Source organism: Podarcis bocagei (genome assembly GCF_964188305.1).
Source record: "Podarcis bocagei genome assembly, chromosome: 5".
Lineage (NCBI taxonomy): Eukaryota > Metazoa > Chordata > Lepidosauria > Squamata > Lacertidae > Podarcis > Podarcis bocagei.
This window is the reverse complement of record NC_138129.1, coordinates 69,436,250-69,451,311: the sequence shown is the minus strand read 5'-3', so window position 1 is coordinate 69,451,311 and position 15,062 is coordinate 69,436,250. Positions and strand designations below refer to the sequence as shown.

Genomic DNA, 15,062 nt, shown 5'->3' with positions numbered 1-15,062 from the left:
CATGCCTTACTGCATTTAGGCACTGGTTGAGCATGTCTGCAGTGTCAACCCAGGACAACGTGACGCACATCTGGGTGTCATCAACACACTGGTGACACTTCACCTAAATCCTCAGATACCCTTTCTCAAAATCTTTATATATGAATGAGCATGTGGAATAAGCTGCATCCTTGTGAGACCCCCCTGCAAAGGCAGAAGTCCCCCAGTGCAACTCTTTAAAGTGACCCTGTCAGTAGGAGCAGAACCAGTCTAGCATCGTGCTATGAACTCCTAACTTACAGAGCCAATCCCAAAGGATACAGTGGTCCCTGTTATCAAAAGCTGCTAAGAGGTCAAGGAGAATCAGAAGTGTCACACTCCCCCTGTCTCTCTCCTAGTAGAGGCCATCTATCAGCATGGTCAAAGTTGCTTTGGTACCAAAACCAGGTACCTACAAAAAGATTCAAATTGGTCTCAATTATCCATCTCATCCCACAGAGTCTGAAGGAAGATGGCCAGCATCCACTTGAGCACCTTCATAAAAGGGGGGGGGGGGTATTTGTAATTGGCAACGCTTGTTGCAATCACCTGGTTCAAAGGAGGCCTTTTTTCAGGAGCAAGAATGATGGGTGAGAATTTAATTGATACACTATCCTTTCCAGAGAGATTTAAAGGTAAAGGTACCCCTGCCTGTACGGGCCAGTCGTGTCCGACTCTAGGGTTGTGCGCTCATCTCACTTAAGAGGCCGGGAGCCAGCGCTGTCCGAAGACACTTCCGGGTCACGTGGCCAGCGTGACAAAGCTGCTCTGGTGAGCCAGCACCAGCGCAGCACACGGAAACGCCGTTTACCTTCCCACTATAAAGCAGTACCTATTTATCTACTTGCACTTAGGGGTGCCTTCGAACTGCTAGGTGGGCAGGAGCTGGGACCGAAAGACGGGAGCTCACCCCACTGCGGGGATTCGAACCGCCGACCATACGATCGGCAAGTCCTAGGCACTGAGGTTTTACCCACAGCGCCACCCGCGTCCCTTCCAGAGAGATTTAGATCCATCTAAATTTCACCAGAAAATGATCTAGGAATGGGGACATTCCTACCTCCACAACTACTAACAACTCCTTGTTCAGCACCAGGGCTACCATATGGCCTGCTTTGTGTGTCAGAATGATATGCTGGCATAGCCCCGTGGCTATCATGATGATTCCTCTTCAGTTTATTGGCCCCCATACAGTCCATCGCTGCCTCCAGACACCTGTCCAACACCTTCACAGCACCTCCTGATTCAGATGGAATGGAGACATGGGAATGCATGCTCTCAACATACTGATGACACTGTACTCCAAACCTCTGAATGAGAGCTCCCAGTGGTTTCATATAGATGTTAAACTGCATAGGAGACGGAATGGACCCTTTGCGGACCACACAGCCCAAAAGCCATGTAGCTGGGCAACAATCTCCTAATACTATTTTCCAGTAGCAATCCAGCAGGTAGGAACAGAACCACTGGAATACAGTAGCTCCAACTCTACCTCCTTCAGTCCCTCCAGAAGAACCCCATGGTCAAAAGCACTGGAAGGTCGAGGAGAACCAACAGGGTAGGATTCCCCATCTGTCTCCTAATAAAGGAGAAAGAATCTTAGAGGGTTCAGGGAAGGCTATGTAGCACACAATGGTCTGCCCACTCCCCATCTCTCAGTACCTGCTGCCTGAGGTGCTGCTTCACATTGCCTCATGATAGGGCCTATCCTAATCCACAAAAGCAATGAGATTAGAATTTTATAAGCCCTGGGAACAGTGAATGAAAAACAGACAATATTTTAACCCTTCTTTAGAAACAGGATAAATAAACTCTCAGTGCTTAACTATCTGCATCCATGCAAGCATTTTGTTTCTTTGTTTGAGAGTTATTTTCCTAATCCCTGCTTTGTTGTTTGGCATTATATGAACAGTATGAAAATGGTCTCACTGCACCATAATTTAACAATGTGAATATAAAACATGGAGACTTCGGGGCTCTTGGTGGCAATCCAGCAACAGATAATAAGACTCCTGTTACGAGAGAAGAATATGCTATGGAAGGACAACAATAGTAGAAGGGATCATTCTCATCAGGTTTATTCATGTTTCATTTATGGAGAAAGCACTTTGTAAATCCAAATCATCCACCTGTGTTGCACCACAACCCTCATAAGCATATACAGGCATCATGTATTATTTTACTCTCACCTTCATGTGTTGAAATTATGGGCAATTGTGTTCACATATTGGGTGCATTGCGGTTGAGCTGTTTTTTAAACAGTAGCACCGTGAAGTTCTACATTCTTTCTTTGATAAATTCACGAGCAACCATGCTTCATTTTTGTCCTCCAAGTGTTTTTTTAAAATAAATAAATTGTGAATTACTTATGTATTATCATTATAATAGTTCCTTGACTGAGCAGTTCTATACTTATTATTACATGGTGGGATATATAGCCCTGCTGCAGGGTTGGAGAAGCCGCCATATCCAATGGAGAAGCCACGATATCTGAGAACATTCCAAAATGGTGGGGAAATGACAAGAAGCACAGTCCCTGGAAACTCTGCCAGTGCCCACCAATCAGGGACTGTGCTGACAGTGAAACCTCAGACAGAAGCAGCCAATGAGCTCGTTACAGTAAGCACATCTTCCCTTGCATCACCACACACATAACATGCAAGACAATGCTAAACCTCCATCAGTCCCAGTGGTACATCCAGGAACAACTTCTCTACTGCAAGTCCCCAGGCATACTGATAGACATGGGTTCAAATCCCCTCGTGCTACTCACAAGGATGGTTTTCGAGGCACATAACAGAGCCCCCAACTCCATGTGCAAGGCGCACACAGCCCTCCAAGGGCAAGGGTTCAAGTCCTACCCAGGGAGGAACTCTCCTCTGACAAGCAGCCAAAGGGTGCGGCAAGAACATGGGAAGAGAAGCACTGCATTAACAACGCCATAGGGCATGGAGTTGGTAGGCGCTCACATTTTGCATATCTTGGTGTGGGGAGAATCATGTCGGGAGCAAAATAGAGGGAGTGCCTGGAGCTCCAAGCCACACTGTGAACACCACGCAGAGCAGTACTCAATCGCAGTAGCAGAGAGGAATGAGACACATCATGGGACATTTGTCTATCCCTGTCCCCATCCCCAGTTGAAGGGATGCTTGTCACCATAAATCTAAGAGGGGTATCACAGAGTTAGCTACTTTTAGATCAGGGGACAGCAAACTTTTTCAGCAGGGGGCCGGTCCACTGTCCCTCAGACCTTGTGGGGGGCTGGACTATATTGGGGGGAGAGAGAGAATGAACAAATTCCTATGCCCCACAAATAACCCGGAGATGCATTTTAAATAAAAGCACACATTTTACTTATGTAGAAACACGCTGATTCCCAGACCGTCTGCGGGCTGGATTTAGAAGGTGATTGGGCTGGATCTGGCCCCCGGGCCTTAGTTTGCCTACGCATGTTTTATTTTTATTTTAAATCATTTTTATTAATTTTCCAATAAAAAACATCCAATTAATATATCCAATCATAATCCAATTAAAATAAAAAACTAAAATAAAAAAGACCAAATTATAATCCAAATTATAATTATTGATTTTTAGATGCTTCCCAAAGTTTTACTCCATGTTTTCGCATCTTCCCCTCATGTTCTTTATACTTCCTTCCTTCACTGTCCACTCATTCACCTCCAGCAACGAGGCACTCTTGTAGCTCCATCTTTGAACAATCCGTGCAATTTTCATGCTTTCAGAGCATAGCTGTTGCGAAGCTGAATGGCACTCTTGATAATACACTGCAAATGTGCTTCCTTTTTATTTTGCATAGCTGACTTGTTCACACGCTCAGCAGAATTCAGGTGAACTTCCACGGCAATAACCGCCTTCATTATTCCTGTAGATAAGTGACACAACTCTGAGTAAATGTAATAATATCATTACAGAGGAGAGGCAGCTGCTGGATAGACCCTCCAATAAATAGAAGCTCAAGTTCAGACACAAGGGCTTCAGAAACCCAGTGGGCTTCCATTCATATTCTAAATCAATCAGCAGCTGGAGAAACTTTCTTCTCTCTCTGCTTCTCAGCTCAATAAGCAGCTGTTACGGTATAAGGCATCTTCCTACGTAATGAATAATAACTCTCAGAATTATTTGAAGTTCTTAATTTCTGACATATACAAAAAGCATCCACACACACACACCACACACACACCCCAGTATTACACTTTATTTAAGTTACTGAACTTTAAACCTGGCATGTGTAGATACAGGAATAATATTTTTAATCATAATCATAAATTTCTTATGCCCTAGCCATCTTACTAGGTTGCCTCAGCTACTCTGGGCATCTTCCAAGGAACATATTTGATGATATGCACTAACATCAGTCTAGCAAAACAGATAGCTTTGAACTCACCCCTCTCCTTTTTTAAGTTTAGATGTGACTGTTTTTATTAAATCTGTACCATTTTATTTCCCATAACTATAATTTATTAGAATTTTGCTTTCCTAGTTTACATCAAACATATATTTGAGCAAAGTCCTGCCATGGTTTTGTAATATCTCTTTCTGACCCAAGCAATGTTTGTTTGCTTGGTCAATCGATAATGTACCCAAAATATGCTGGTTCATCAAAAAAGATGTCCAAGATAATCACGTGACCGAATATCCCTCACTATAAAAGTGGCAGCAACCCATTCAGCTGTACCTTCCTCATCCATGATGAAGGCCTTAATTCTAGCACTGGCATTGACCCTTGTGGGTAAGTATAGATAGGTACTATCTATCAAAAATGCTGGGGGGAAAGTGTTATAGAAATTTCAAATGTAAAACAGTACAGTGGTACGTCGGTTTACAGACACTTCGGGTTACAGATTCCACTAACCCATAAATAGTACCTTGAGTTAAGTACTTTGCTTCCGGATGAGAACAGAAATCGCACGACGACGGCGCAGCGGCAACAGGAGGCCCCATTAGCTAAAGTAGTTTCAGGTTAAGAACGGACCTCCAGAATGAATTAAGTTCTTAACCTGAGGTACCACTGGACCGTGCTTGTTTCATAGCTCTCTATTATAGCAAATAATGGGATGTGGTTCATTTTGGCTCATTCCAACTCAGACCCATTGAAATCAGTGGGTGGTATTCAGTTAAGTCTGTCTCAGAGCAGACCTATTAAAATCAATGGATATAATGTATTTTTCCGAGTATAAGACACCCCTGTGTATAAGACGCCTCCTATTTTGGGGAACTCCAAATTAAGAAAATGGGAGGAAATTGCCCCATGTATAAGGTGACCCCCCCTTTTCTTAACATAATTTTAAAGGAAAAAAACCTAGTCTTATACACAGAAAAGTACAGTACCTTAGTCACATCCACTAATTTCAATGTGTCTGGTCTTCTCTGAGTGTGACTGAGTGTGAACTTAAAATTCTTATCAGTAAATGGAAAATACCTAAAAGGTTTGCATGAATAAAACAACATCTTTTTAAAAAAAAACACCTCTTTTTTGGCACAATTTGTAAGATGCTTAACTGTAAATAAGCTTAACTCTAAGCAGTTTACAAAGATTTCATGCCTATGTATTCCCAAAAAAACATGAAGTACAAATATTCATGGAACAAATGCATTTCCTCTGTTTTAACTTTATTTTTTATCTTTCAGGTTGTCAGCAACAAAAACGTAAGTATCTAAAAAAGAAGTACGCAATTTTGAAAGCTTTTTGGCAGTTTTAGAAATATTTGACGTGATATTTTTCACATGTTGCCTATAATATTTCTTTGGATTTCCCTCCCTCCAGAAACTGAAGGTGATGTTGCCACATATGCAGTCGAATTTCAAAATACAATCAGACTCCCAGGGAAAGGTGCAGGAAGCTCTGGACTGAAATTAAAATGTAAAATTGCCATTGGCCAAATTGCACCAGACCGTAAAGTTCTACAGGTAAGGGAACTTTTTCAGTCTTGAAAGCTAACTTTCTCTGTGAGTTTTTAAAGTTGAGGGGGAAATAATTCAATTTTGTCATGCAACTTGCATAGACCTTACCTAACAGTATTATTATTTATGCAATGAGCGAAATTCCTTTTCGCACATTACCAGGCAATTCTCAGTCAGCTCAAGCCAAACTCAGGCTTGAAGGATTTATTCTGCTTAGTGGTCTAAAAGACAATAGGATGTAATTTCAGATGCACAATAATTTTATTGTGGCATCAATTCAATTGTTCTCCAACTGTGATGCCTTGAAAATTATTTAATCAAATGATGGTTGTAACTAATAAACAAAGACTAATGCATTTTCTAACAAAGTGGGATGTCATTGAATATTGACAATTCTTAATTTCATGTGGCTACTTCAGTACCTGCAGAGTGCAAATGATATTCTATGCACCACTCTGCATATTTTGAGCAATCTGGTGACATTTAAATATCTTTTAAAAATAACAAATGCAGCATGAAAACCTTTGCTGCCTTTTCCTACTGAAATTGCAGGGGTGAAAGTGAGAAAGGGTTTCCTCATAGGTTTGCAGCAGAACCCGTTGTTCCCTGTCATCCTGTCCTGGTGCCAGACGTAACCCTGTTATCCTACCCTAGATTCACTTCAGGTCATAGCCTGGCTACACATAGAGAAAGCTTTGTAAACCCTTCTGGGTTGGAAATTATGTGGGCTTGCTCTAGGCTGAAGACAAGACATGATACAAGAGTAGGGTTCAAAGTCGGTTCACATATTCAAAGTGCTCCTTCTCAGTAATAATAACAGCACACCAGACTTGACCCACTCTGCTCACTCACTCACTCACTCACTCACTCACTCACTCACTCACTTTCACTGCATCCACTTTCTCCTTCCTTTCTGATGGTGGAAGTTAACATAATGTCTGTAGCAAAGGGTCTAAGACAATGCCATTTCCATTCCAGAGACCTGAATGCCTGTACCATTGCTAACTTTCCCCAGATGGTAGAGATGCAAGAAGCTGCAATAGGAGTGGTGGCAAGTGAGAGAACTAAGGAACAGGAGGAAGCAGCAAGACTGCTTTGGTTAGCTGATCAGCCTGTCAGCCCATGACAAAACTGGCCTCTTGGCAAAGGGGAAGGGTCCTATTATCATACTACATTTGTCTTCACTTGTAGTGTTCTTGAAAACTCTTAAAGGTCAAGTCAGTGAAACTAAAATGGCTTCGTTAGCGTCACTTCAGCATTCTTTTAGGCTTCCAACTTCAAATGGCTAGCCTTAGATACAGTAAAAAGACTCTTACACATGTAATAATGAAGTCCTGTCATTAACATGAATGTGTAGTTTACATGTGGTGAAATAGATGCTAGGCGGGAAACATTTAAGCTCTAATTTGTGTTGTTTTGAGAAGGTGTTGTTTTGAAGACTGCCGTTTAAATAACCTACATGGATTCTAAAGGGAGGTAGAAAATAACACAAAATTTACTCTTTGTTTGTGTGTGTGACAGCTTCATAGCGTTGAAGTGCTTGAGCTCAATGGCATCCAGCCACAGCAGGACTTCAAGCAGTCATCCAAGCTGACCAAGATGTTTGAGGAAGACTTACCTGGCATAGTTACATTTCGCCACAGGAAAGGCTTTGTTGATGACATCATGGCTTCAGGACACTTCTCAGAATATAAACTTGGAGTCTACAAAGGACTTCTGAACAACCTGCAATATTCCATGAAGCTAGACCAGAAAAGCTACAACTTAAGAGAGGTGAACTTTTAATTTCCGTTGCATTTATAGTACTGTGGCTTTTATTTTCACACTAGGCACTTACGATTATATGCTGTTTTTATTCGTATTCTCTCTATTCCTGAGAATTTCAAAGAACTTCACTTACATTTTATCAGCAGTCCTTTCAATAGCTGTAAGACTGGCCAGTTTATTTCAATGTAATAGTTTGTGGGTGGGTGGGGAGCAGCTGTAAACTGAAAGAATGTGGCTACTTGCTGAGTTTGTAGCTCATATTTGAACCAGCACATCGCTGTTGACGTTAACTACATCATATTCCTCCAATACTACAACAAAGTTAATAGACCAATATGGGTTATAAATATATCGAAATAAGCAGGAGTCAAACTTCCACCCCTAAAATGAGGCTCATGTACTTGAATTCAAAGAATGAATTGGAGTCAACAGATAAACTTCTTAGCTCTGGTTTAGATCATAATGATCAAATGATGTGGTCATTCCACACACACACACACACACACACACACACACACACACACACCATAATTTCTATTTGCAGTTGCAGATGATCAAATTACCTTTAGAATACCTAATCTCCTACAAAATAAATCTGGCCAAGTTAAAACTGCCTTGGGGATAAGCTTGCAATAGAGTGATGTCAGGACTACACTGTGTTAAATTGTAATTTGGCTCATATTGAAATCCTGACTACAGACTACAGTTAATTTCACTTCCACAGTCCCATATTTACATTAATCAAGCCAATTTTGATTCAGATGTTGATATTTGAAAACGTCTGAAATTATTTTTTGGTATGAAATTTAGAATAGGGTTGCTTTAATTTAGAAAACAAATACTTTAATACAGTAATATTTAATTTAGGAAATTGGTTTGGAAACTGCGACCAATATTCTGTCCCTGTATCACATTGTGCCTAGTTTTATAGCCATCCTATTTTTTCTCCACACTTCCCATTGCCCTAAGTAGGCATCAGACAATGGCATGTGACATCTGTTACCTGATCCTATGTACTGTGGGGGAAAAGTTATTCCTTTTGTCTCTCCTGAATCTCCCATCATTCAGCTTTGCCTCAGATTCTCATATTATAAAAGTGGGAGAACAAATTCTCTCTTTCCGTGTCAATGCATAATGGTATATACCTCTTTCATTGCTGCCACCAAAAAAAAAAATTACTTGCCTTTTTCTTAACTAAAAAGCCCCAAATGTTGTAGCCTTTTTCTCAGAGTGGTTTGATCCAGGTCCTTTGTTATTTTGGTTGCCAATTTTGAATTCCTTCCATTTAAATCCTTTTGACTTAATGCAGGCAAACCAGGTGATACCAGGGTTAGCTGTACAGTTTTAGAGTTTATTTTTTATTTTGTTGCATGATATCAGCATTAAGTAGCTTATTATCATTTATATCACCTGATAAACAGTTCGAGGAGAAGTAGGCAATGAGATTTTAATGATCAAACCTAATGACATAAATGACTGTGATCACAGCTTGCCAAGGTGTTCTGTGTGGCCAATGTGATGTCCCTACTTATGATTACTCACCCACAAGAAGCTTGTTTTGGGAAGGGGCAAGGGTGGGAAATACTTCAAGGGCCAAACTTCACACATTTTGAACTGCATGAAGTGCCGGCATGTTCTTCCAGTGCAAGCTCTTCCCCCATCCTTTCATTTAATGTTGAGTTCCTAGTTTGTGAGACTGATCTGATTTGCAGGGTGCAAATTTGCTCATTAGCTAAAGGCCGAGCATAAGACATATGGAAGGCACTCCAGACTTGAAACACTTTGAAAAACAGTATTCAAACTTGGTAAAAACTCTCCGCATATACAGATATTGCACTTCTGATGAATACAAAATCATGTCGTGGTGTTATAGATCTGAGTGAAACCTGCTAATGTAAGAAAAGAGAGTTAAGGTTCCTCAGTTCTTCAGTGGTGCTTAATTATTGCTGCTTTCATGGCACATCTGCTTCTAAGGATTCTAAGAGAGGATTGTGTGAGTTGTAGATTAGGTGTAATGGGATTTTTAGGGGCAAAGAGCCAGCCCCGACTCTGAAATCTCTTGCTTTTGAGGTTTCATTCTGACTGATCAAATTATTTCACCACATTTTTTATTAAAATTTTCAAATTATCCTTCATATACAATAAGCCCTAATTGGAACTGAATAAAGAACTTCCCAGTGGGACAAGCCATGGCTTCACTGAAGTCCGTCAGGGTTTGCCAGTGATCTTTCAGTAGAAACCTGTGTTGGAATTTTTGACAAGAAATGTGTGTAAGGGGAGGGGGGGGAAGGATATAAGAAAAACTGAGAGGTTCATTAAAGGAGTTAGAGTAAGGTTATTTAAGGCAATTTCACAAGAAGACCAATATTCTCTCAATGAACCTGCCAATCTGATTTATTTATTCGTTTTACAGAATAGTATTTGGGGAAGGTGCAACACAACATACCTTGTTCAAAATGCTGTAAAAGCCGATGAGATCTTCATGACCAAGTCCATGGACTTAAACGACTGTGACAACGCTGCTTTCAAGATCTTTGGTGCGTCGCATGTTACTCCATGTGAAGCCTGCCAACAGGTTAGTATGGGGGTTGTGTGTATATAACTATATCATCTGTGGTCCTGTTCACATTTGCAAGAAGATCCACGACTGGTTGTTCATTTGCAGACAGTTGCATGGATGCTGACCTCTGTTGCAAGCCATTCATTTGCAGGATTTGCCATTCTGTTCAAGCAGTTTTAACATGCGATCACAAGCTGCTAGGTGGGTGGGGATGGGGGCAATGATGTGGTAAAATTGCTAGTACCATATAGTTAGACACACATGGGTTTCCATGTAGAGCAGTCGCAATGTTGCATTGCACTGCAACCAATCTATGCAGCTGTTTGCATGTGCCATTCATGTCTGAGTTGGAAAGCATAAACCACAGAGGGAGGCAGTCAAGTTGGTTGCAAAGGAGTGGGGGGAGCTCAGAAACAATATTATTTTCTGATAGGACAATCCATTTGTTCTTTTCTTTCTCCTTCTCTCTCTCTCCTCCCCACCCAATCACTTGACCAAGCGATCCAATAGAGATCTATTGGGCATCAGATGCCTGGATAGATTCTGTAGTCTGCTAGTTGCCAAACGCAATGGTAGAGATTGCTAATGTAAAATAATATTGATTGAGTTGTATCCAGTGGCGTAGCGTGGGTTGTCAGCACCCGGGGCAAGGCAAGTAATTTGCGCCCCCTAACCCGTGGATTTGCGCCCCCTAACCCTAACCCCCAGATGTTGCGCCCGGTGCGGCCGGCCCCCCCTGCACCCCCCACGCTACGCCACTGGTTGTATCCAGTGCTTTTTTCTAGAAAATAGATGCCGGTACTCACCATGAAGTTGTTACTATAAGTGTCACGCTTATTAACCAAAAAAAGAGAGGTGCCGACAATACACATCCTTGAACACACTGGTTGTATCCAAACAAGTTCTCCTCATCAGATTGGACCAATTGAAATGAATGGGCATAAATTAGCCGTGTGCCTATTATGTTCCATGTGTCTCCTCTGCATGGACCCAGCATTGGGTGCAACCCTATGTGTGATGATTTCTGGACTTGCTATGATTATGTTAAAAATTCTAATATATGACTTGCCGCTGCCTGTTTTCATACAGAAAGTCAAACCTTTCCAAGGCTCAGCTACATTCAAGTACAGATTTAGGGATGCCCAAAAGGGAGACAACGAGAGAACGATTATGCAGGTCGAAGGTGTGGAAATCCGTGAGTTCGCACCATTCAATGAGCTTAGTGGAACAACAGGCATCATGGAGGCCAGGTACCTTTGTATAACTGCTCCCTTTTTACAAATGCTTTCCCGTTTATCAATTCATTAGGCTTGCCATAGGTCAGGAAAATTCCTGACATGTACTGGTTTTCGGGTTTTCACTATTTTTGAGTTAGGTTCCTAAACAAAAAGCTCGACCATTTTGTTGGTTTGCTAATGAAAAATGAAAAAATGGCAACCCTAAATTCACCATCCCAAATTACCTAGTCAAACTTCTTAAGAGTAGTCTCAATATCTACCAGCATTTCATTTCATAAACCTATGGATTTCCCTGGAGTGTCGTGGTTAGCTATAAATCTGAAGCTATGCACACATATAAAAACCATAACAAATATAATTTGATTTTTAAAAAAGGTATACAGTAATTTAAAGCGTGGAAGCCCAGTGAATAGGAGAATCCTGGAAAATCACAGTACAGTAGTGAAAAAATCTCTTCAGACCAAAGTACATGTGATAGCAGTTCATGTTTAAACATGTGCTTAGCTTGCCTGGTTTTATTTTGGAGAAAAAGGAGCCCTGATGCCCCAATCTGGAACAAGCTCCTAATCTCGATTGGGGACGCTGCACTGATTTTCTCCTGAATATCTTCTTTTGGAGGGGTAGTTCTCTTGTACTTGATATGGCTGCTTCCCTTTTTTAGGACTGTGTTTCATATTAATAAATAAACAAGGGTTTCTTTAAAAGAACAGTACACCCATTGAAATGAATATGCAAAAGTTTGTAGAAGTCAACAGATATGACTAAGATTGAGTATTACCCATTATGTGTTTAGATTCAGCAAATCTTCATAATCCGAAGGTCAGATCCACCTTCAAGTAAAGAAGCATTTTAAATTTACATACTATATTTGCTAGTTTAGTCCTGTTTTTTCTGCTGCAAAAGGAAAATTATTATTATTATTATTATTATTATTATTATTATTATTATTATTATTATTATTATTGCAAAGCCAAGAGACAAAAAACAGCTTTCTGTATTTACTATTTGCTCACTAAATTTCATTGGGTCTTTCCACACTAGGCTTAAAATGGTATTCATCGATATGCATGGCCACTTGCCACATGTCCCTTCTGACTTGAAGAGATGGGGCTCACTTACCTACAGGTTTAATTATGAACTTCCTCCTCTTCCTATTCCATTGATAAAGAGCAACAACGTAGAGAGAGAAGTAAGTTTTAAAAATGGTAATGCAAATGGAACTTTGCAACATACCAGTGTTCTTTGCCTGAGGCGTTAAACAATACCTGACAATGCTCTCTTTTTTTTATTTTTTAAAAAAATCTATCCAACAGATTGAGGAAAGATTGCAGTATTTGGCAGGACACCCAAATGCAAAGTTTCCAAGAGATGGTGCAATTAAATACCTGCAGGCTATCGAACTTGTGCGTGACATGAACGATACAAAATATTTAGATTCGATCTTTAGAAAACACGCCAATGAGCCAACACTCAGGTAAGATAACAGAGGAAGTGTGTTATGCTTTTCATGCTTGAAAAGCATAATTGAATAAGATCTAAATTAAAGTGATCAGAGCTCAGACTTGATTGCTGCTTCTTTTCTTGCAGACACCTCATCGTACAACTAGCTGCTGCTGCTGGTACTCCAGATGCACTTAGATTCTTGAAACATAGGTTTGATCAGAGAGAAATCAGCAGGATTGAAGCGACAATGGCATTTGTTACCTTCTTTCATACCTGTACTCCATCTCCAGAAATCCTAGAAACAGCTATGGTAAAAGACATCTTGCATTACGGGGTTTTTTGTTTGCTGATGTTGGCTTTCTCTGAATTGATCTTTTTGGGGGGCGGGGGGTTTGCAAGAATAAGTGCATGCGACTTTAAAATTTGACAGTTCCTACAACCTAGGCATCCTGAAGTCTTCAGACTAGAATTGTTCCATCATTGTATCCTCCAGATGTTGCTGGGCTGCAACTCCCACCATCCCTGACCACCAGCCATGCTGGCTAGGACTTATAGGAGTTGGAGTCCATCACCATGTTGGATTTAAGTTCTTGTTTTCCATGCCTTTGAGCAGCTCTAGCCAAGCCCCAAGAGAAGACAAATCCCATGGGGGCAACAGTTTTTAAAACCCTGAAACACACCAGTTTGGTAACCACCTCAGACATCCATCCTCTCCCCAAGTGCCACAAGCCACTTAAACCCAAACAAATTCTGAATAATAAGTGATATCCAAAGCTACTGGTACACAAAGTAGACCCACTGAAGTCAGACACAAGTACTTTTGGTCCACACGGAGTTCAGTGGGTCTATTCTAAGTATGATTTCATTGGTTTTCCCTCAATATCAGGTAACAGAGCTGTGTAACCACACACATCTGCTGGACAAAAAAACCTATTAATATTTAACTTTAAATTCATAGCGGAGTAAATAAAGGCTAGGTCAATATACAAAGGTGCGTGTCAGAGAGTATGAGGCAAATAAAATCTAACGTATATGCATACCGGTTATGTATGGTCCTTTTAAAATGGCAGTTCCTTTGGCAAGCAGGCCAAGATCCTATGGCTATGGCTATTATTCTTGCAGTGCAGATGATTGATAGCTCTGAAGGCCCATCTTATGGGTTCCTCTTAATGCAGGTCTCTGAAATGCTATGGGCATCAAGGATGCTATTTGTACTATTTGGGTGTTGCGCGTCAAGGTCCCCAAGACACCCCCCAAAGAAAAACACAATTGACAATTTTTGTTTAAGGTTTTTGGCATAATTTTGGCCACAACTTTATTCAAATTACAGCAATGTGAGTGGTCGCTTAGGCATTGGTAGCACTAACTGACCCCGCACGGGGACAGCTCTGACATTCGCACCCCCCGCGAAGTCAGCAAGGGTAAGTCACCTGGGGAGAGAGACGGGACTGGGAACCACGCCTCACCTCTCCCCAGAATGCTCTCAGGGGCTTGCGTGGCCCTAGCCCCTTGCCAGGGGGTTTCGGACAAAAGCATGGGGAGCCCCTGGGTTCCTTTAATGGAAAACCCTTGAAGCAGCAGCAGCATTTTGGAGGGGCAGGCACAGCCGAATCCATACCCCTCCACCAGCCAATTCCAAGACCAATGCCTAACCACAAACCTTACAAGTTGTGACAATTTGCTACGCAGTAGGCAAAAACCAAATGGCACACACTAATCAGCCAAATGGACAAAATTCCTACCGGGTCCCTGCCCCAAAGCAGACAACCCCATGACAGGCATAGCAAGGTCAAGCAAACAGCCTAAAATTAGGGAAGGGAGGGCGGGTGATCCGAAGTAAGCAGTGAAAAGAGGAAGTTCCTCGCTGTGAGCATTGTATTTAACAAATAGGGCTGTCAATCAGCAAATGGCAACATCTAGATTTCCCCAGTAACAGCCCGCCCCTGCTTAAAGGATGGCCAAACCATTTGCCTAGTAACAGTGAGGTGTCTTGTCAGCCCCACCCGCAACCTGTGCTCTCCATGAGGGAGAACACACTTTATCGTCATACCCAGATAGATCCACTGAAATCACTGGACTAGTTCATCATGATGAAATGAAGTGCATTTAATGGT

At 41.4% G+C, this 15,062-nt stretch overlaps 1 protein-coding gene and 1 long non-coding RNA gene across 2 annotated transcripts in view; both read left to right on the top strand.

The window, feature by feature from the left end:
* Nucleotides 1-4,616: 4,616 nt before the first annotated feature.
* On the top strand, nucleotides 4,617-5,917 carry LOC308587453. Its single transcript, XR_014008397.1, has 3 exons — nucleotides 4,617-4,768; nucleotides 5,668-5,685; nucleotides 5,804-5,917. It is a non-coding gene; the product is annotated as an uncharacterized lncRNA (long non-coding RNA).
* Nucleotides 5,918-6,874: 957 nt separating this feature from the next.
* LOC308587765 (vitellogenin-1-like) overlaps nucleotides 6,875-15,062 on the top strand; it is a gene marked incomplete at its 5' end in the record, with an annotated part of 39,598 nt that continues 31,410 nt past the window's right edge. Inside the window, 7 exons of the mRNA XM_081195528.1 lie at nucleotides 6,875-6,991; nucleotides 7,462-7,713; nucleotides 10,121-10,282; nucleotides 11,357-11,517; nucleotides 12,547-12,694; nucleotides 12,819-12,979; nucleotides 13,093-13,258. Of these exons, the coding sequence (XP_081051654.1) occupies nucleotides 6,875-6,991; nucleotides 7,462-7,713; nucleotides 10,121-10,282; nucleotides 11,357-11,517; nucleotides 12,547-12,694; nucleotides 12,819-12,979; nucleotides 13,093-13,258 (1,167 nt within the window). The remainder of the gene's footprint in view (nucleotides 6,992-7,461; nucleotides 7,714-10,120; nucleotides 10,283-11,356; nucleotides 11,518-12,546; nucleotides 12,695-12,818; nucleotides 12,980-13,092; nucleotides 13,259-15,062) is intronic.